The sequence below is a fragment of the Aythya ferina genome (assembly GCF_964211825.1).
Source record: "Aythya ferina genome assembly, chromosome: 18".
Classification (NCBI taxonomy): domain Eukaryota; kingdom Metazoa; phylum Chordata; class Aves; order Anseriformes; family Anatidae; genus Aythya; species Aythya ferina.
The window spans coordinates 13,288,887-13,308,987 of NC_140317.1; the positions used below are offsets into that span (position 1 = coordinate 13,288,887).

The 20,101-nt window shown below is 36.2% G+C and overlaps 2 protein-coding genes across 14 annotated transcripts in view; one reads left to right on the top strand and one right to left on the bottom strand.

Moving 5' to 3' along the window:
• Positions 1 to 9,186, top strand: part of SLC16A3 (solute carrier family 16 member 3) — a 19,038-nt gene extending 9,852 nt beyond the window's left edge. For both annotated transcript variants that reach the window (XM_084492482.1, XM_084492483.1), the window contains exon 5: positions 106 to 9,186. In XM_084492482.1, the coding sequence (XP_084348608.1) occupies positions 106 to 392 (287 nt within the window). In that variant the 3' untranslated portion in view covers positions 393 to 9,186. The remainder of the gene's footprint in view (positions 1 to 105) is intronic.
• The window catches only part of CSNK1D (casein kinase 1 delta), a 20,790-nt gene continuing 8,503 nt past the window's right edge, over positions 7,815 to 20,101 (bottom strand). For 2 of the 12 annotated variants that reach the window (XM_084492488.1, XM_084492486.1), the window contains 6 exons: positions 19,841 to 20,011; positions 18,209 to 18,357; positions 17,484 to 17,655; positions 16,973 to 17,112; positions 11,701 to 11,767; positions 7,815 to 9,964 (listed from right to left, as the gene is read on the bottom strand). In XM_084492488.1, the coding sequence (XP_084348614.1) occupies positions 11,735 to 11,767; positions 16,973 to 17,112; positions 17,484 to 17,655; positions 18,209 to 18,357; positions 19,841 to 20,011 (665 nt within the window). In that variant the 3' untranslated portion in view covers positions 7,815 to 9,964; positions 11,701 to 11,734. Of the gene's footprint in view, positions 10,170 to 11,700; positions 12,382 to 16,972; positions 17,113 to 17,483; positions 17,656 to 18,208; positions 18,358 to 19,840; positions 20,012 to 20,101 lie in introns of all 12 variants that reach the window. The other 10 variants (XM_084492484.1, XM_084492492.1, XR_014684640.1 and 7 more) reach the window with 9 other exon arrangements.

Consider the following 20,101-nt stretch of genomic DNA (forward strand, 5'->3'; position numbering starts at 1 on the left):
TTATGGTACTTCTAGGCAGGAGACATTTAAATTTTTAAAATGCAGAGAAAAAATCTTTGCAATATAATCACTTTTGTCATTTATCTGGAATATTGTCTTTTTCAGGAAAACTCTTGGATGTAACACGGAGGTACATGTTTGTTTTTATTATTGCTGGAATTGAAGTTACCACCTCAGCACTTGTATTGGCCTTGGGAAATTTCTTCTGCATTAAGAAAAAATCAGAAGAACCACATACAAAAGAAGCAGCAGCAGAAAGAGAGGAACTAAACAAATCTGAAGACAAAACTCCTGAAGATGCCAAGGTGGACTCTATTGAAGTGGAACAGTTTCTAAAAGATGAGCCTGAAAAAAATGGCGAAGTTGTAACTAACCCAGAAACCTGTGTGTGAGTGTGGCAGAAAATTGACAAAGTCTTTAGAAGAGAGTCAAAGATTTTCAACGCTATTTATTTTAGAAATAGAACTAGTTTAGGGCTGGGCCATCTGCTTTATTAACTGGAGGACAGTCAGCTGATGAAGTCTCTCTGAGAGCTGTTTTATTAGACAATCTGTTATCAGAAAATTAGCTTTATCGGTAAAAGGTGAAACGGTGTGGTTATACTTTTTATGTAAACTAAAAGGCTTTTATAAACACAAGTAGAATCTTGCTATGCATCACCAGAAACTGTTCACTTGTAAGAGATGTAGGAAGGATATATCTTAAAAAAAGTGGCACTATATGTATGCTTTCAGACAATATGGATGAAATTGCTGTGTTGTGCAGCTAAATGTAACTTCCCTTGACGTGTTCTTTGTGAAGGAGAAAGAGTTTGAGATGGAGAAAAATCTCAGGAACTTAAAAGGTCTCCATTAGGTCTTTGAATTTCTTACTTTTTTAGATTTTCAGATTAATTGGCTCAACCCTAATATAATTTTTATATCTGTTACTTTGATTTATTCCAGCATATTTCTCTAAGTTTTGTCTAAATATGTAATCTTTGTAATTATCATCTGGAAACTGTACGCAGAAAGGTACATTGCTGAATACTGTCTTCAGCAGATTACGCAAGTGATATTCCTAGCTAATGCTGAAAGAAAAATAAAACAAGCAGATTCAATCCCAACAGACAATAAGCAAAGTTAACCTCCATTCACGTATAGTTTTCAGTACAGTTTCCCTGTAACATTTGAAAATATTACAAGTAATATCCAGAAGATGGAAATTAGGTTTTCTAGGCTCTTCTGAAAGAGTATCCATTTTGTATATAAAAGAAACATTTTAAGTGTCCAGATCACATATAACAAGATAGATATACGTTTATTAACTGAGGGAAAAGGTTGAGACTGCTTTGAAACATGTTAGCTATCTTTGAAATGCAATGTTAGCAACATAAGAAGGACTTAACATTTTTTTTTTTAATTTTTATTATTTTATTTTTATCCCACTTCTCTATCCTTTTGCTTAATCTGTAGAAGTTCAGGGTGCCATTCTTGTTGTTTGAGGAAACATCGTGCAATTGTTGATCACATTTGTGACAGCACTGCATAGGAGCCCATCAAGAATGGGGTCTGCTCTACTACTTGTTCATTGCACAAACAGCACAGGGAGGCTGCACAGTCCTTAAAACTCTAACAGTGCATGAAGAGGAAACACAAAGAGATCGGACAAGGTAGTGACAGCAGATTTGAAAGAGAAAAGATTCATTGTCAAGACTTTGGATTGGGAAGAAAGGTAAAAGGAAGGCATTCTACATTTTCCACTTTTTTTTCCCCCCAACCAAATACATAGAAGAAATGTAATCTACAAAATCATGCTACTTCAACCCAACTTTCAGATATGTTTATAAAAAGCTCTGTAGGATTTGCGACTGCAGTAACACTCTTCAAAACAAGCTTACTTGTAATGGATTCAATTTTTCTTCTTGATAGCAGGAACATTGGCTTTGACGTTCCACATCTCTTATTAATTAAAATACGTAAGATACTAATCCCTAAACCTCTGTATCCCTGCATAACAAAGTAACATCATTAGTTGTCTCATACTTTTATCATTTTAGCAGAAACACAGAGTAAAACTAAGGAAGGCCCCAAACCATTAACCATTCCCTAATTTATTTTGCATACCAGCTTCCACTCTGTTAATTTTTTCAAAATGGTTTTGCATTGTTAGGACAAATTTGCACAGAAATTGAAATCTTAGGATCATGTTCTCCTCTCCCGTCCGCCCCCTTTGGACTGATCTTAAATGGAAATGGATGCTGTACTGAACTAAAAGGTTTATATTACATATAGGACGTTAAAACTTTTTTTTTTTTTTTTTTTTTTTTAATGTATTTCCTATTTATCAGCAGAAATTGCACTGTCATGTCCAAGTCATCAGGATTTAGTCATACAACTTAGTTCCAGTTTGCCAAAGATTAAATCAGCACTTGGAATACTACTCTGCTAGCCCCAGAAGGTCACCATGTCAAAGGGCAAGAGGAAAATGGAAACCACAGAGCCTGTTTCAGATGATACAATAGGGCCCAATACAGCTTGCAGATTTAAGTTTTGCATTCCATTTCAAAATGTAAAAACTAGAAACCTTCCAAATGTGAATGCAGATTCTGAAATAGTCATTTTTGTCCTATTATGGGTTTTGATCACCAAATTTCTTTGCTATACTGTTATCATGGAACTAAATAGTTGTTTCTGTGACCTTAGGGTTTGATAATTTTAAATACATTCTGCAGGAATTGGGACGTGATGATCCTTGTAGTCCCTTCCAAATCAGGACATTCTGTTATTCTAGATTCAGATTTTAACTTCTATAAAATTTTGGCTTATACTGACTTCATGGACTATGTTTCATTTTCCGTAGGTAACTTCACCGTTAAGATGGAAACCAGAAATGTTAAGTTACACTTTTACATGACTGGGGCAGATGAGGGAGCTATTAAGACAAGGGAAAAACATTTCAGCAAGATCCCTGAAAAGCATGTATCCAACTGCTTCTACAGCCACGGCCACAAAGGCCTCTATATTGAGCTCTTCCTCCCCCCCGATATAAAAAAAATAAAAAAATAAAAGCACCAATTCATTAGACTCCTAGTGCTACCTAAGAACAACAGCTAGAAACTTACATACAGAAGGAGAAGATTGTATCTGAATCCCTTTCTCTTGGCAAGATTAGCCTGCTTCTCATTAATTTTATTCTGCTTATAAATGCACAAAGAATTGCTTTTAAACCCATCCAGGTATTTTTGGTACAGTACTTCTTTAATCTCAACTCCGTAGAGATGCAAATCCCATATGTGCAGTTTGTGAGACGTGCTCTTTCATTTATTTTGAGAATGGGGGTGGTCGGAGTCAGAAAGCATTGCTGAAGAGAGTAATTGCTTGGAGGCACAAACAGAATAGTGCTGTGCAACATAGATGTAGATGAACCTTTGTTCATCCTTCACCTATTAAAAATTTTGAGACTTGAAAACTGAAAAGAAAGGTTGGAAGGCAGGTAACTGTACAACTGAATTACCAAACATTTCAGCAACATGCTAAGTTGCTCTTGCATCTGCTACTGGTACATATATAATTTTTTTTTTACATATAGTTCTGGAATCTATTTAAGAAGTCTGTAAGAGAAACAACTGAAATCCGAGATGAAAAAATATCTAACTAGTATAATACAAAACAGATGAAAAACTATTTTCACAGATTATTTATCTGAAACTAACGAACGGTCTCTTAATGCACAGGCTAGCATAATGCTAAATGTTTTTTAGATCTCTGTATATTCTATAAATTGTGAGCTATAGGAATTATGGTTAAAATATTCTATGCTTGATCATATAATGGATCTTAGGCCCATAATTTCTTAATACAAAAAGAGGGTGTGCGTATACATGCCTGTAACACAGAATATATCAACAGGTGAGCACGTATGTATGTATGTATCAAACATGCAGAATACAAAGTAGAGTGGAAAAGAGATCTGTTTACGGGACAATGAGCAATCCATTGTTGAAACTATTTTATTCCTCCTCCTACACAAACGTAAGTTTACTTTTTATTGTTGTTATTGTTACTTCTCAATAAAAGATCTTGATCAGAACCCACAAGATCCCTGCTGAACTAAAAATCTTGAAGTCATGGAGCTTTCTGTTTAAAATCGCAGTCTATTTTTTTTTTTTTTGTCCTTATATACATTACAGCAAGTCTTCAGTAGTACCAGCTGCTATAGCACCTAGTTCCCTTAAGCTGAGAATTGAGATAGTATGAAAGACTGGACAGTTCTTGTGCTTGTTAGTATTAAATCCCACCCAAACAAAGTGTTAGGTGATGTAACATCATTCTCTAAGAAGAAATGAAAAGATTCCAAAAATCAAGCGCTCAAACTTAAAAATTAAATTCCCGAGTACACTCATATATGTACCTTTGTTACCTGCCAAAGAAAATTTTAAATTTTGTAGGCAATCATAAACAGAGGGTTTTCAGGAGCATGCAAACTCTTAGATTTTAGATAGTAAGTACTGATTTATGTATGCCTGTCTGTCTCTCTGCTACTGTTTTCTTGGGGATTATGGGAGTACACTTCAGTTTTGTGCAAGTAAGACGACATTTTATTTCCTGTTAATGCACTTTAATGTTATATGTACATTTATACCTAGATTTGTTTTATGCTTTTCTAGTAAACAGTTGCAAATATAGTGAATAAATATTTATTTGGTTGTCTATAACTGTGGATGTGAGAAAAAAAAGCTTAGAAAAAAACACCTTTAATGCCCAGATTTGGAAATTGGGTTCCATTTGCACATGCTCACATAGCTATACAAATGCAGTGTGCTTACAGAGAAAAAATAACAGGAAAGAGTGAGCTGTCAGGCAGACAGAATTTGATGTCTGCAAGGGGACTGCTTTTGCAATGACTCAGTTTGACCACTTCTAAAATGGAAAAGGGCTTCCTTCTGCAAATGATTCTGAAGATCACTTTTAAGCATCAACTTATTTAAAATAATAGCTATTAATTTTGTGGTGCTTCACTTAGGAGTTTTTGTCCTCTACAGAGTGCTCCAGGTTGCATTTGCAGGTGAAGTTTTACAAGCTGCTTTGACTTATAAAGCCCTAAATATTTTGAGTACTGACCTGTCAGTAAGTTGTCTTTATCATCAAGTGATACCCTTTAGCATGCTCTTTAGAACTTGAAAGCTCCTAAAAAAATATTGCCTCATAATGTATTTAACTTGGTATTTTTTGGATACCCACCTGAGATGCCTCCTCAAAGTATATTTTCAAAGCTGCGCATATGTGCATCAAAATTACAGTCTCTTTAATGCAGTAAGAGAAGCATTTTGCTATCTAGAAGCATGGATACTTGGGAAGTTTACATCTATTTGTGCCTAACACTAAGCATCTCTCTGCTGAGCAATCTGGGAAAAATCTCTTGAAGTTCATCTTCAAAAGTTTCAGTGTATTTACACTTTGGAGATCCTAAGTCTAGTTTACATAAAATGTACATTTGAATAAATGCATGATTACTTTTTTTTTTTTTTTAATTGTTATTATTTTTTTTTTAGTTTAGTCAGAAGTCGTAAGACTTAAGGTTTAATCAAATACCTTGCTACCTTACCGGCCAGCTCAAGCCATGTCCTACTACAAGAATGAATGTTATTGGGTGGACCAAAATGACAGACTTCAATAGCACATAGTCACAGTACATCCTTGTGAAGGAAAACCACAGTTTATCTTTGCATCTGGTATTCTCTGAAGTCTGAAACGAGTCCAGCCATTCACCGTGGAGGAAAATGGGCATGATCTGAACTGCACTGCTTTTGTTCCCTGCAGCTGGACCCAAAACAAGAAGCCTGAAGGAAGGTGATCTGCTGATATCTGAAGAGTAAACAACTTTGACAATAGCAGAGGCATTGCATATGAGAAGCAACAGATTTGGAATATATATCTTAACATATCTTCTCAGTATTTCTGACACAGAGCTACTCTTTGTGGTAGTAGGAAGAATGTGCATCTACTGCAAAAGTAGGAGCTCTTAAAATCTTCTGGTGACCTGGTCTGTGACATCAGTGATCCTGCACTTGTCTGAGAAAGTATGGAAAGTTAGAGGTAAACAGAGTAAAAAGCTACTTACCTCTAGTTATATGCCGTTTGTTCTTGGACCAATCTCAATACCTGCTTCATCATCTCAGCAACATTCTGTCTGGCAAGTTCCTCATAAGTCCTAGATGAATGCTTCAGAACTTTAAGAAATGAGGATAGCTCTTGCCCTTCTGACTCTGCCTACCACTGTTTCAGCTGTTTAAATGTTTTCAGTGGAAAACTCTGAAGCCAATGAAGAAGTGCATCTGAACTTCAATATTTAAAAATCTTAAATAGAAAAAGTCTTTTTAGTCTTACTGAAAAAAAATGCATAAAATCAACTGGTTGACAATGTCAGACAAACTTAAAATACAATTTACAGTGGGAACAGAGATGCATCTGTTTGGGGTCTTTCAAGAAAAAACCTGCATGACCTCAAAGCCCTGTGACTCCTTAAGGATTATGGGAAATACTAGGGGCACTGCATTGACTTTGTGCCTTTAACACTTGCAGGTCTGAACCAAGATGAGGACTGTAGTTAAACTAAATGTTTGGTCTGGTTATGCAATCGGGACTACACATCTTCTTCCTAGTCCATAATGTACCAAATGATTTCTCTGTTCCACTTCCACCAATCCCTCTCCACCCTCCTCAAGTATCTTGAATTGGTCACAGGAGACAAAGACACAGTAGACATGCTTAATGCTTTAGGACGGTACACACAAATTTCCCCTTGTCCACATTCCTATTTGTTCATTATGTTTATACTTCTTATGGCTAGATCCTACCCATACCTTTTGGTCAAGAATTTTCCCAAATTTAAGTGCAGAAATGTTTTATTATTAACCTGTCTTATCCAGTGAATTGTAGGAACTACTCTGTGTAGAAGATACTCTGATGCAAGATTAAGTTCACTGGGGATTACACTTCCTCACAACTGGATTAAATTTAGATTTCTGACCACATGGGTCAGCACTATTAAAAGAACAGAAGCATTGTTTGTTTTCGCTTAGTATTTTCTATATATGAAATGAGTAACATTAAGAGAAGCTTAAAAGTTAAGGCATAGGACTTATTTTCAACTGTTTTCAAGGTACTTATAACACAAAGAATTCAGGGATTTTCTAACCATTATGATTAAGTACAACTGCATTACATGTGAAATTTCCCACATAAAAACACACAGCCAGTTTTAAATAAAAAATGTGAAGATAGAATAAATATCCTTCCAGCTTTTAAAGGCATACTAATCAGAAACAGTAATTCTGAAGGTATGTGTGCCCTCAGATTTTGAATAGACTTTTGAGGATTACATACCAAAAGCCGGTAATTTTATCATACAAGGCTTTGTATATAGAGCTCAGAATTTCTTATTGCTTTTTTCCAGCTCTTATAACAGATCAAGTCTCAATAGCAATTCTCTTTCCATACTTCCTCTCAATACAATGTATTACTTGATAAATTATTATTTAAAAAAAAAAACAAAAAAAAAAACACAAAAGAAGTAATATCCAACCAAAAACGTTTACCTTTATAGAGACAAAAGACATGCTCTTTGTGAGCAAAGCAATTAATGTCTTCTCTTTGTTCCTGCATACCCCAGCTGCTGCAATCTAACCATGACTACTTAAATCCTGTCATCATTTCTTCAAATGTTTGGAATTGACAGTGTTCCTTATACATACAGAAACGCATTACAAAAAGAGTAATACAAAAGTTACACCAAGTAAAGAGTCATTGTAAGTAAGTTACACCAAAGAAGAATAGAAGTCATTATGAATGTATTTACACAATTGTTAAAGTACACAAATACAGTGGTAGTACAAATGAAGTGCTCTGAGATACTGGTTTCCAATACACAGGTTTATACAGACAGTCCAACTATTTTCCACATGATGGGATTTTAACTATTATGAAGGACAAAAATTGCCCACAACTGAGTACAATTCTAGAAGTCTGCAATCAACTTTTAAGTATAGCACAGCAATCTAATGTTCCAGATACAGAGAGAATAAAGAGGCAGCCTTTGTAAGTCCCTCTAACAGTACATTATTAAACACAGATATTTACAAGGAAAGCACAGTGAAGTGTAAAACTGTTCAAATGGTAGTGCACATGCCTAAAATACTGAAGTTTATAGTGACTGAGGAAATAATTCTCTATTGCAAACTTATCCATGGATTAAACTCTTAAGCTCTTCCACTGTAATCTCCAAGACAGGTTTCCCCTGTCAGATCCAGAGTACACACAAGCAAATACTTAATGTCACAAAGACATCCAAAGAAAAATGACTGATATCTAATATGTGGACTTTTTTTCTTTGGGGAAGGAAGAATCTGCAAACCTTGAAACAATAAAAATTACTCTTCATAAAACTCTTAAGACCAGTAATCCTTTAAAATTTTGTTTTTAGGCAAGGAAGAATTTCTCAAAACAACTAACTGTTCAAGCAAACTCTGCATATGTACTTTTATTTCCAACACAGAACTTCCCATTACCTCTTTGATACTAGCGTAAAGAGCGCTTCTGATAGTGGTCCAATTACTACATGGACAACGTAACTATTTTTAGTTTATGAGGCCGTTTACTGTAACAAAAAAATATAAAGTATTTCCCATATTCCATACGGACATTTGCTAACAACACCTGCAACATTCTTTTGGACAACGTGAGTCATTCATTCTTAAGCTAATGGCTAATGATTCTGGAAGTACTCACGTAGAATACAGTTAGGAATTAAATATGGTATGCACCTGAGTTTGAAGTTTTCTGGATTTCATAACAAGAACACTTTTTCACTTTTTTTTTTTTTAATTTTAGAATTCCTTGAGTCTTGGCATGAAACAGAAGGCCTGAATCATCATCATCATCTTTTTTTTTTCTTTTTTTTTTGAACATGTAGATGCTGGATGAAATGTGCAAATTCACTAGACTCTGTGGCAACATGCATCGTCCACTTACAGTACTCTCCAAGCTAACCAGCCTCAGAGTGCAGGAAACAAAATTTTACCAATAAAACCAGTATTTGAAACAATCCATTTAAATGCCAGTGTCTTTCACTTCGTTCTTCATATACTTTTAAAAAAAAAAAAAGAAATCAACTTTTACCATCTATGCTATACTTTGACTCTCTACAGGGTCTTGAGTTCAATTTTATGCAAAAGAATTAATATTAAAAATTCCTCTGTGTTACATGGAAATGTTTAGTGTGAACGAAGACAACAAACAGTAAAGTAAAACTCTTTAACAGTTTTAAAAATTTTGTGAGAAAAAAACTTCTCAGTCAGAATAAGACCATACAAATAAGTGAACAGTTTAAATACAGTCAGATGATTTTGATTCATTTACATGCTCCCTGCCAGACTAAATTTTTTAAACAAAAAAATTCAAGTCATTGTCTTTAGTTTAGGACTGTTTATATTCTACATTTTTAAATCAGAGAAAAGCAAGAGATTTTTACAGAGAATTAACCCAATAATTTTAGCAAAATGATACAAAAACTTTCTTAAACCAAGTAAAAGATTTATAGTTACAGTAGAATAATAAAAAGGGGATAAAGTCTGCCGCCTGTGGAGGGAAAACTGAAATGGCCATCCAGTAACAGGCGGTCAACTCTGTAAACCATCTTTCTTTTCCAGCCCTGTTACCACAGGGTTCTCTTAAGGTCACTGGGTTTCTGGCAAAAGCGTCCTGTAATGGCAGCTGCTGGAGTCTGTCCATGTTCCTCCAAGTGCCTTTTAAGTCACATGGAGAACTCCAGTTGTATTGTTTCCACTCTAGTTTAGGGTATTTTTGCTAGTAAAGCCATTGATAACATAGGAGATCAGCCATGCATTATCTGCCCTCCATGGCAAAATAAATTTTCATCGGTGCACAGTGGACTGAAGAACACTGGTAGTTACCCGAGCAGGAATCTACCAAAGCCAAAAACAAGAAAACATCAGCACAAATCCTTCTAGTTAACATACAAGTGGCTCTCAAAGTACTTTGAAATATTTTGTTGTGAAAAGTGAGTGAATTTATAATCCAATAAGCTGCATAATGTTTCACACCCACCTGTAGCTACATGAAGTTCCCTGTATTTTCCTCCTTTATTAGAAGTTAACATGGAAAATTCACCTTTCCAGCCAGAGGAGATGTTTTGAAGAAAAGTAAACAGAACATAAACATGCATAGAAGAAAGAACAAACCATATGAAAACACTACCAATGTGTAGAAATATACTAAATGAATAATAAAGCTTGGGAAAAAAGTCCCAATCAAAGGGTAAAAACCAATTGCTCTCAATAGCTTTTCAATTATCATGGAACATTTTGTTAAAAGACACTGCACAAATTTTTGTAGCTTGACCTATTTCAGTAACAGCATAATATTATTCCAATATCACTTTTACACATCACTGCAATTTAAGAACCAAGAAATGCCTAAATGGCGGAATCTTCAGTATCAATTTAAATTGTAAACAGCTACAAATAGTAACACATACAGTAAAAGCCAAAAAATGCAGACACAATCCTAAGCAGACTAGAATTTGGACTTCTCCCACACAAGCTTTTCAGTGCAAAGCTTTTTTTTTTTCTTTAAAAATTATTTTTAATTTTATTTTCAAATACGGTCTGTAAAATGTTAAGCTGCAATTTACAGTTTGACCTTTTTAATGTTAAAACTGTTTAAGAAGCAGCTTGTGCACAGTCAGCCAAGCACACAAAGCAGGAGGAGAAAACAGAAGAGGAACAGCAGGATTCTTCAATTAGAGATACAGGATTAGTGCAAGCTTAGGCTTTATATAGGAAGTAAGGTTGGCAGATGGAGTTATACAACAGAATTTACTAAGGAACAGAATCTCATGACCTTTTTAAAAGCAAGAAGCAAAGCAAAGAAGCTCTTGAAATACATAAGAAAGCATCCTTCAGCTATCAAAGTTCAGATTCCAGATAAAACTTGTTATTTCTATGATGAAACCTGTTAGTGCCAAAAGCAGAATGGACTAAAAAGCTGAAAGCTGCACACAGAAAGGCAGGAACTTCTACTACACTGAACAATGGAAAGGAGTTCTGATTACCCAAATCCAAGTCTGTCTGCCTCTAAGATGCTCACGTGTCAAACAATTCGCATTAGTATCTGAGTATTTTAAAAATGATAGCTCTTAAGAAATGGAGAGGAATATAAAACAGTGAAAAATGAGATACTGCTGTGGTAGAACATTTCATCCACGACAAGGCAGAGCCTTGTCTGAGTAATATAGTTAACTGATTCTTCATATAAGCATTTTGCTTTTACAGTTCTTAAGCTGATCTGTTTTTGAATGGATGACACACAGCTGCATAAACATCCCTGGAAAGATGTAATGGTAAACCATCTAAAATGTAGAGTTGATTATTTTATTATTGATGCTTGAATGATTTTATGGACCCTTAAAGTCGCTGTTTTTGTCAGTTCTGCTAAAGAGTCTAAGTGGAATAGCAGTACTAATTCAACTTTTGGAAGGACATTTATTTTTTCTTTTAGAGAAAAACAATGCCGCCTCACGTATCTGACTGGAAGGCACAGTACCACTATGAGATAATGTAAGGAGAAGCAAGGTTGGATGTTTCCAAAGATTTTTTCCCCACCCCATCCAAAGTTTTGGTGTCTAATGAGAAGCACTCACCCAGTGCTGCCTTCCAACGAAAGGAGACGAGCAGCTACTTGCCGTGGTGTTCGAAAGGAATGCTATTCTGAGGTAGGGGAAAAGACAGCAATTTGTAATGGTTCCACTGCCCCAATATATAAAGATGTCTACAAATATCCAACCTAAATCGGCAGTTGCAAATGTATCTTTAGAAGAGCTCTGATTTCAGATTTCTATCCGACATTTCTATCATATTAAGATATACATAAAAGGAAAAAATCATTAGTTCTCAAAGAAAGCTGACAGGGTCAGAAGAACAATGCAGAGTATGATGCCTATTAAGACGCATGTGTGTAGAAAGATTCACTCATGAGGAGATGAAAAATGCAAAGGCATTGGAAGAACGTTGCTTTTTCCCAGTGGGCGCAACACTTGAGTTGTTCAATGCCAGTGTTTGCTATAGTTTTCCAAAAGCTTCTCTTTTCAAAGATATTTGCTCAAATATTTCTTTGAGGAGCACTCCAATCTATTCTTCCAGCTAAGGAGGGATATGGCTATTACCAGTAGGAATTATGCACAGCTTTGACTGTCAGGTGCTGAAAATGGCTGAACACGACACATTCAAGAGGAATAAATAAAATAACTTACTGTACACCATGAGCAGTCCAACTGAAGTAGTTTTCTTTTTTGTTTGTTTGTTTGTTTTCAGGACTGAACCTTCTGTGAAAGGAAATGAAGGCTACTCACCTGTAACTAGATTCTTGAGTTGAGCACTGCATATTCATGCTTTCAGGAGGCAGCCTGTGCAGTCTGGACTGACAGAACTGCTTCAAAGTAGTGCTTTCTGGAATATTTGTGCCTTCCTTCAGTGTGTTTCTTAATGTTTATAGACTGACTACATAAAGGACTTAGCAAACAATTCATTTATACAGCTTAAGAGTAGAACAATATTTTAACAGCTAGTATGACTTTCTGTCCAGCCCAGATCACAACTCTTCACTACACTGAGACTAGTAATTTAGGCTTACTTTGGACCTGAATACACCACCTAAAAAGGAATCCAGTTTTGATGCAAAGATAAAGAGGACAGAAGATCCTGTATGTCTTTTAGAAGTTGTTTCAGTAGCTAACTGCCTTCACTTAGAACTCTGCATCATACTTCTTTAAACACGAGCGGATTTAATACTAAGCGACGGGTGCTTTATGTATATATTCTATATAAACTGAGGTTCCTGTTCTAACTGCTGTTGCTAAGATACTACTCCCAACTAACTCAGGATGATCTCTTATCTTTCAAACTGAAAGACACTAAACTGAAACTCCAGTATCGTACAGTATGTTTTCTCAAGCACAATTTTTACAGCTGTTCTGTTACTTTCAGTTTTTCAGCAGATCAAGATAATGAGAACTGAACTGGACATAATATTACAGCATCTGTCTCATGAATGATATAAAATAACCTCCCCAATTTTGTTCATTACTGCATTATATATGCATTCAAGGATGAAATTACTCCATTTCATTGTGACATCACACCAACCTCTCCAAAGTTACACCCAAAGCCTTCTCAGTCATCATTCATCACCAATATAGTTCCCACATATCACAGAATCATAGAACATCCTGAATTGAAAGGGACCCACAAGGATTATTGAGTCCAACTCAATAGGCTCTGCACAGGACTACTCAAAAACCCAGCCTGAAGCTCCCCTGTTGCAGCTCCATGCATTCCTTTGGGTCCTGTCACTGTCACCAGAGAGCAGAGTTCAGTGCCTGCCCCTCTGCTTCCCTTGTGAGGAAGCTGCAGGCTGCCATGAGGCCTCCCCTCAGTCTCTGCTTCTCCAGGCTGAACAATCCAAGTGACTTCAGCCACTCCTCATACGTCTTGTCCTCTAGACCCTTCACCATCTTTGTCAACCTCCTCTGGAGGCTCTCTAATAGTTTTATGTCCTTATTATACTGTGGTGCCCAAAACTGAACACAGTATTTGAAGTGAGGCTGCAAAAGCACAGAGTAGAGCAGGACAATCACCTCCCCTGACTGGCTACCAATGCTGTGATTGATGCCCATAGTAGCCAATCGGCTTCACTCCTTGAAGCTCTTTAGGATTTGGAGTCTTGCCTTAATATGTATTTTATTTGATTAGGATTTACATGACTGCCCAACTCTCACCAATGTTTATCACTGTCAAACATCTCAAAACCTGCAGACTTTCAGCTGCTGCATTCACTCCCACATCATCAGGAAAGTACTGTCACAGAACTTACATGTATGTCATTTCACTAGAAACACTAAGTTCCATAAACCCTTTTGGAGACATACTAACTGTTACTTGAATGAACTCTTCTTACGTATTATTACAAAGTGTTAGTATTTTCAATTGGAATGATTTAGGTACTATGTGGTCAAAGCGCTGGAGGTGGAGAATACGTATGACATCTATTTTGCTATCTTTACCAATCACCATTTTTCCATGACTGTTAAACTTCTCAAGGAGCTATTTTCTGTAATGTAAGTTTGGTTTCTATTATCTACATTCCCAGCCTTAGTTTTCAGTTTCAGTACAAACTGGTCAAAACTCAGTTTGAAAAAAAGATAGATACAAACATGGAGTCATCTTTAAGAATTCTACTTGATTGAGTAACGTCAGCAAATTTCCATTCGCCAGAGTTTAACAAGCATTAGCTCTTCCTCTGAATGAAGAGAGGTGGAGATTATAGATGCAGTGATGCTTTACCAAACCAAGCCATCCAAATAACATAACAAAACTAATTAATCAAGTTATAAATAACAACTCTAATAAACCTAGTTCTTAACCTAAGACATCTGTAGATCTGAATAGTGAAGTTTAAAAGTTGTTTTCTGCCAGGAGCATGGTCTAAGCACTTCCTGAAAAAGGGACACTGGTCACATAGTCTTAAAAGACTCTGAAAGGAAACTAATATAATTGGAACAGGCATGGACAAACAGTTGTGTTTCTTTACTATTTTCCTGATATGACATGGAATAGATATTTTTCTACATGCTTTACACCTACTCAAAAAAGAAGTTGTCCTTAACAGGACGTCCAAGTTAGATACTTGAGGTTTTCCTAAGAACAAGGTATAAAGACAATGGGAAATCCATAGTCTATTTTATAACCTGGTTAACATGCAAAGATAGTTTTCTCCTATGGAAAAACTACTTCAACATTATGAAAACAGTAAGAGCATAAGCTACGTAGACTTGCAACTTAGTCCACAGAAGGCCAGATGGCTCGAGTGAGAACTGTGAAAATGAAAACTGAAATTGTCTCTGATGAGCTCACAGGTAAGTGTTATAAAGTAAAATCTAAGTAAATCTCTCTTGCCTTCCGAATCTGAGAGGCCCATGGGAAGCTTTCAGAATTATACTACTGTTGAATACTGTTATTCAGCCACCACAACTGGAGACCAGCAGCTGTTCACTGCTTCAGTAAGAATTAAATGAAGATGACAAACGATTAATGATAAATTTTAACCTGAGAAGTTCCTGACTAGTACATTATTGGAATTGTAAAGAAGTCAAATTCCATACATGGAGCAGAGTGTTAAACGGCAGGTACTGAAATGTGCAAGAAAGCCAGACCATACTGTTGACACACACCACAAATTATACATCTGTGTATTCAAAGATTACTCAAAAACCCCATGTTTCTACACAATCTCACAGTACGCTCTGTGAGAGCCCCTCTGTATTTCTCATACTTTACAACATTCAGAAAAAAATGTCACGTACACAAGTCATTAATAAAACAAAAGAATTTAAGACAAGTTCAGACTAACCAAATCTAATCTCCTACCAGGACCATTTCTAAAGGGATACGTGGCACCTTCTACACTTGGACCTCTTTGATGCGGATATGCCTACAAAGCACTGAAATAGTTTTTACACTGTTTCCAACTTCTCATTCAGCTGTTGGGCTCTTTCTATTCCTGCTATAACACAGTTCAGGGAAGTAAATTTCCTTCTTTCTTAAAAGCGCTTTGAAACTGGTTAAAAAAAAACACCTCTCTGACACTGGTAATTATCATCTTTGCATTGTTTTTGCAAATACAACCTATCTCACGTTTTCATTTTATTCTGAGAAAGAGAATGAAGTCACTCAGCTCCAGATTTGTATTGTATCTGATTCCATCATCCTTTCACTGACCTCTTTTTGATTTATACTGCAGGCCAGAAGGTAGCATCCATACACCAAATCAACCCTCAGTCTTCACTTACTATCTCACCTCCATCCAAAAGAGTGCCCTCTCTAGCACTAAAACTATACATAAGAACAGGTATTATCCAAAATAATTAATTCTGACAATGAAATGATGAAGCCAAAAGAAACTGTATTCATTTTTATCAATACTCTCTGTCAACAAGGAATAACCAGTCCACAGCAAGAATTATGCAGTTAGATCTTAAGCATAGTGCTGAGGCATGAAGGAAAAAAACTGTAGGCAACTGCGCCAGTCCTCCTAACACACTGCTCTCCCAGTGCTGTTGCAGTATATCAGTGTGATGCAGGTAAGACCGAAGGTAAGCTGTTCAAAGCTAGGCTACCCACTACTTAGGACAAGTCTGTGTTAATACCCTGAAGAATGAATGTCTCAGCTGTAGCATGAAGAGCTAAAATACATTTAAACATAATTTTCCAATCCTAAAAACAAGATCTTAAAATCTCTTTGCTAAGTCACCATGACCAAAGAGAATGACTTCAGTGCAGACAACGGCTATGAAACACTGTATCATTTATTCATCCTCCTGTCATCCTCTTCAACTGAGCCTACTGTGTGTGACCTCTCAATCATCTATGCATGTGGCTTCTTTTCTGCTCAGAATTACAGTAGTGCACTACATTTCTTGACTTCTGCTCTTTCCTGTTCTTTACCAACTATTTCTTGTCTATTCTGCACCAATATTCTCTGCGCTACTCATTTGAAAACATGACTCTCACAACTGCCTCCAACTTGCTCTGCTTCTTAAGTGAAAACTGATATATGATATTCAATGATCAAAGGAACTGTAATTTTAGGTAAAAATTCTTTATCTCTATTTTTTGCATGATTTCATAAACCACTGACTCCATACTGCTTTGAGAATGTTAAAATTATCGCTGCTGAGGTTAAAAAAAAATTACAATATTCTGCAGCAACATCACAAACATTCAGGTAAAATTTCAAGTATTTATTTCAGTCAACTATAAAATCAATATGAAATAACATCAACTGGCTGGTATGTTCTTTTGGCAAATTAACGTTATCAAATCACCATTATTTTTCCATTACATAAAAATCTTTCTTACCTGCGAAGTTGACATGCGAGAAGTATCTTGTCGGCCTGTTAAGTCAGATGATGAAACATTGACTGGGGCACCACGATGCAATCTCATACTCACTTTCCTTTCTCGTTCCATACCAGACACTGGTCGAGGAGAAGTGTTGGCTGTGAGAAAAATTACATTAGAATTTTCCTAATAAGAAATGGGATTAAAATGCCGTCACTGGAAAAATTACACTCTTGTTTGTCCATGTAACGTCAACATCAAACCACAGAAATTAAGGCTTTCATCCTCCTCAGTTATCTCTAAGTAGCAATTGGCATGTAATGAATATATACAGTTACTTTCAATCTACTGCGAAGTAAATGGGGGGAAAAAACTAACATGATCAGACAAGCAAAAAAAATGAAACCCAAATAGAGAGACAAATACCACTCAGGTATCCTAATTCTAATTTCAAATTCCAGTGACCAGGAACTAACTACAAATTAGAGTAGTCTGCAAAGTACATCTGCCCAAGTATCTGCTTACTTACCAGCATGTGAAGCTGGGGTAAGAGGAGTAGGAGGAGCTACATCTTGCGTTCCCCTCAGCCTGCCAGAAGCAGTGGAGGGTAGTCCACGAACAGCTGGATTTCGTGTATGTCTCAATCTTTCCTCTCGTTCTCTCCTTTCACGTTCAGCATCTTCAGTCGCTCTGCTTGCACCCTACGGGTCAGGACTAGTGAACAACTTCAGGGACTATTAAGCTTACAACTATGTATTTGGATAAGTGTGGAAAATAAAGAACTGGACAACCCGTAAATTGAAATTTGTTATGGTATTACATTTTTGGTAAATTTTCTCAAGAACTATCATATATTCAGTTCATACAACTGTTGGGATAGTCTTCAAAACGTACACATAATGTATACACATATGGTTATGGCATCTAGACATCTAAACAGTTGCAAGGGACCTGTGCTGAAGACCAAGATAGGATGAGAATCAGAGTGAGGTAACATGGCAACTGCCTTGAATGAGGTTATCTCAGAAGTCTTATACATTTTTAACTCTCTTAACTGCAACTTTGTCATTAAACCTCAATCTAATGGCTCCCTTGCCTCTTGCTTTTCCCGATTTTTTTAAATTTATTTTTTAGACAACAAATTTTCTGGGGCAAACCACTCTTACGGTATCAGTTAAGACTTCAAATCTGACAATGCAGTAAAAAAGAAAATCATTACAGAAATTGTTTTAGAATGCTACACCAACTACTCACAAATTTCAGCATGTTCCAGTCAAACACATAGTCATAGGAGAACCCTTGTCGGTGAAAGAGGTTTCTGAATAATTGCCTTAGATAGGAGTAGTCTGGTTTGTCATCAAAACGCAGAGAACGGCAAAAATTCAAGTATGTGGCAAATTCAGCTGTAATACAAGAAAGCCATATTTTCTTTCAGCTTCACATTTACTATTTATAAATCTGACCCATACAAAAAGCAAAAAAATCTAAACATAAGGAAAACAATACTGACCTAGGCATCTAATACTAGGCATCTACTGAAGGCAACACTATATCCCAAGTGTTGGGATCAAGTATGGCCTGAAAAGGAAATCATTTGTCTATCACAGATTAGGTAAAGACCCCATTTGTCAACAGCGGAGAGGACTGAAAAATAAAGGCGGAGGGGTGAAGTGAGAGTAAAAACAGGTTTAAAACTACATTTGAGCAAAAGAGAATAGGTTTATTTGCCTTTTTAGCTCTGCCTATATTTAAATTAAATTTATTTTAGGACATCGAATAGCATCTCTTCCTTGTTACGTTACGTGAAGATGTGTGTCTGCTACCTCATAAAAACAAGGGGCAGGAAGGGTGAAGAATGGGGACCAATATAAATCTCCCATCTAAGTTATGCTACAATTTTAAGCTTGCAATAGTGTGAACACCTGTTCTGGTTTTTGTTTGTTTTCTTTGTTTTTAATATGGCACACAAAATACTAGCTACGCAGCAAAAACAGAATGCTGTTGTGAATTCAGTGCTCCAGAAAAAAAAAAATCATTTTCGAACTACCAGCTTTTGAATTCAAGTCTTTCCAGCTAAAATAATGTATTAATAATTCATGTTAAGTACGGAGTTCTAGCAAACAGCACAAGAAAAGTTGGCTAGTCTTCCCCGTCTGTTAACCCCAGAGAAAATAAATAGTAAATCATAGAATACCCTGAGTTGGAAGGGACCCATAAGGATAATCGAGTCCAACTCCTAATGAGTAAATGAGTGTAAAGGAACATATATGACATTACTTTTGAAACAAACTGAAGAAAACGAGCTTTCATACATCCCTAACAATAACTACAGTTCTCATTATCATACCTAGCTGCCAAAGACAAGAGCAAGGAAAGAACAGAGATCTCTTTATGAAATATGAACAATGCTCTTTGAGGGTAACTAAAATTAACAAGTTTTAGAACAAATTTATTGTTTTGTATGTCTTAAAAATGCCTAATTATTAGTGTGGTGTAAATACTAAATAGAGAAACAGAACAGTTTTGAGGGATGATGCTAAGATACAGGAGGGTTTCTTATGCCATTCACAGATGCTGGACATCCACAGGCCAAACTGGATGAATCTGGAATGACAAATCCTAAACAAAACAGCAACAGGTAAAAGCTGCAATTCAGTATACAATCTGATTTATCAAAGACACAGTATCCACACATATGAAGAAACGTGCAGTTTCTCAAAAAGTTATTTGACTGTTGGAATTATCTAGCCAGCACATATGCACGTACACACAATATGGTGCAGATCACACATACCACGCTACCCTTCGAACTACATAGTGTAAATAAAAAAGAAATACCACTAAAAAATGAACACGTGGGCCTAGTGCCATGAAAGAGTAACTTACAAGGATATCCTTTACACAAAACCTCAATGGGTGTAGACATTTTCTTTTCACTGATACGCTCATATTTCTGCCTCTTTGTTGCTGCTTTCAGTCCCTGCCAGGGGAGGGAGCCCAGGTTAAAATACATCAGTACATAGCCCAAGGACTCCAAGTCATCTCTGCGAGATTGCTCTACAACAGCATAAAAAAGTGGACTCATTAGGTTTCATTATCTAGTGGAAAAACACAAGTCTGCAACGTGTCATAAAAATCCTTAGAAAC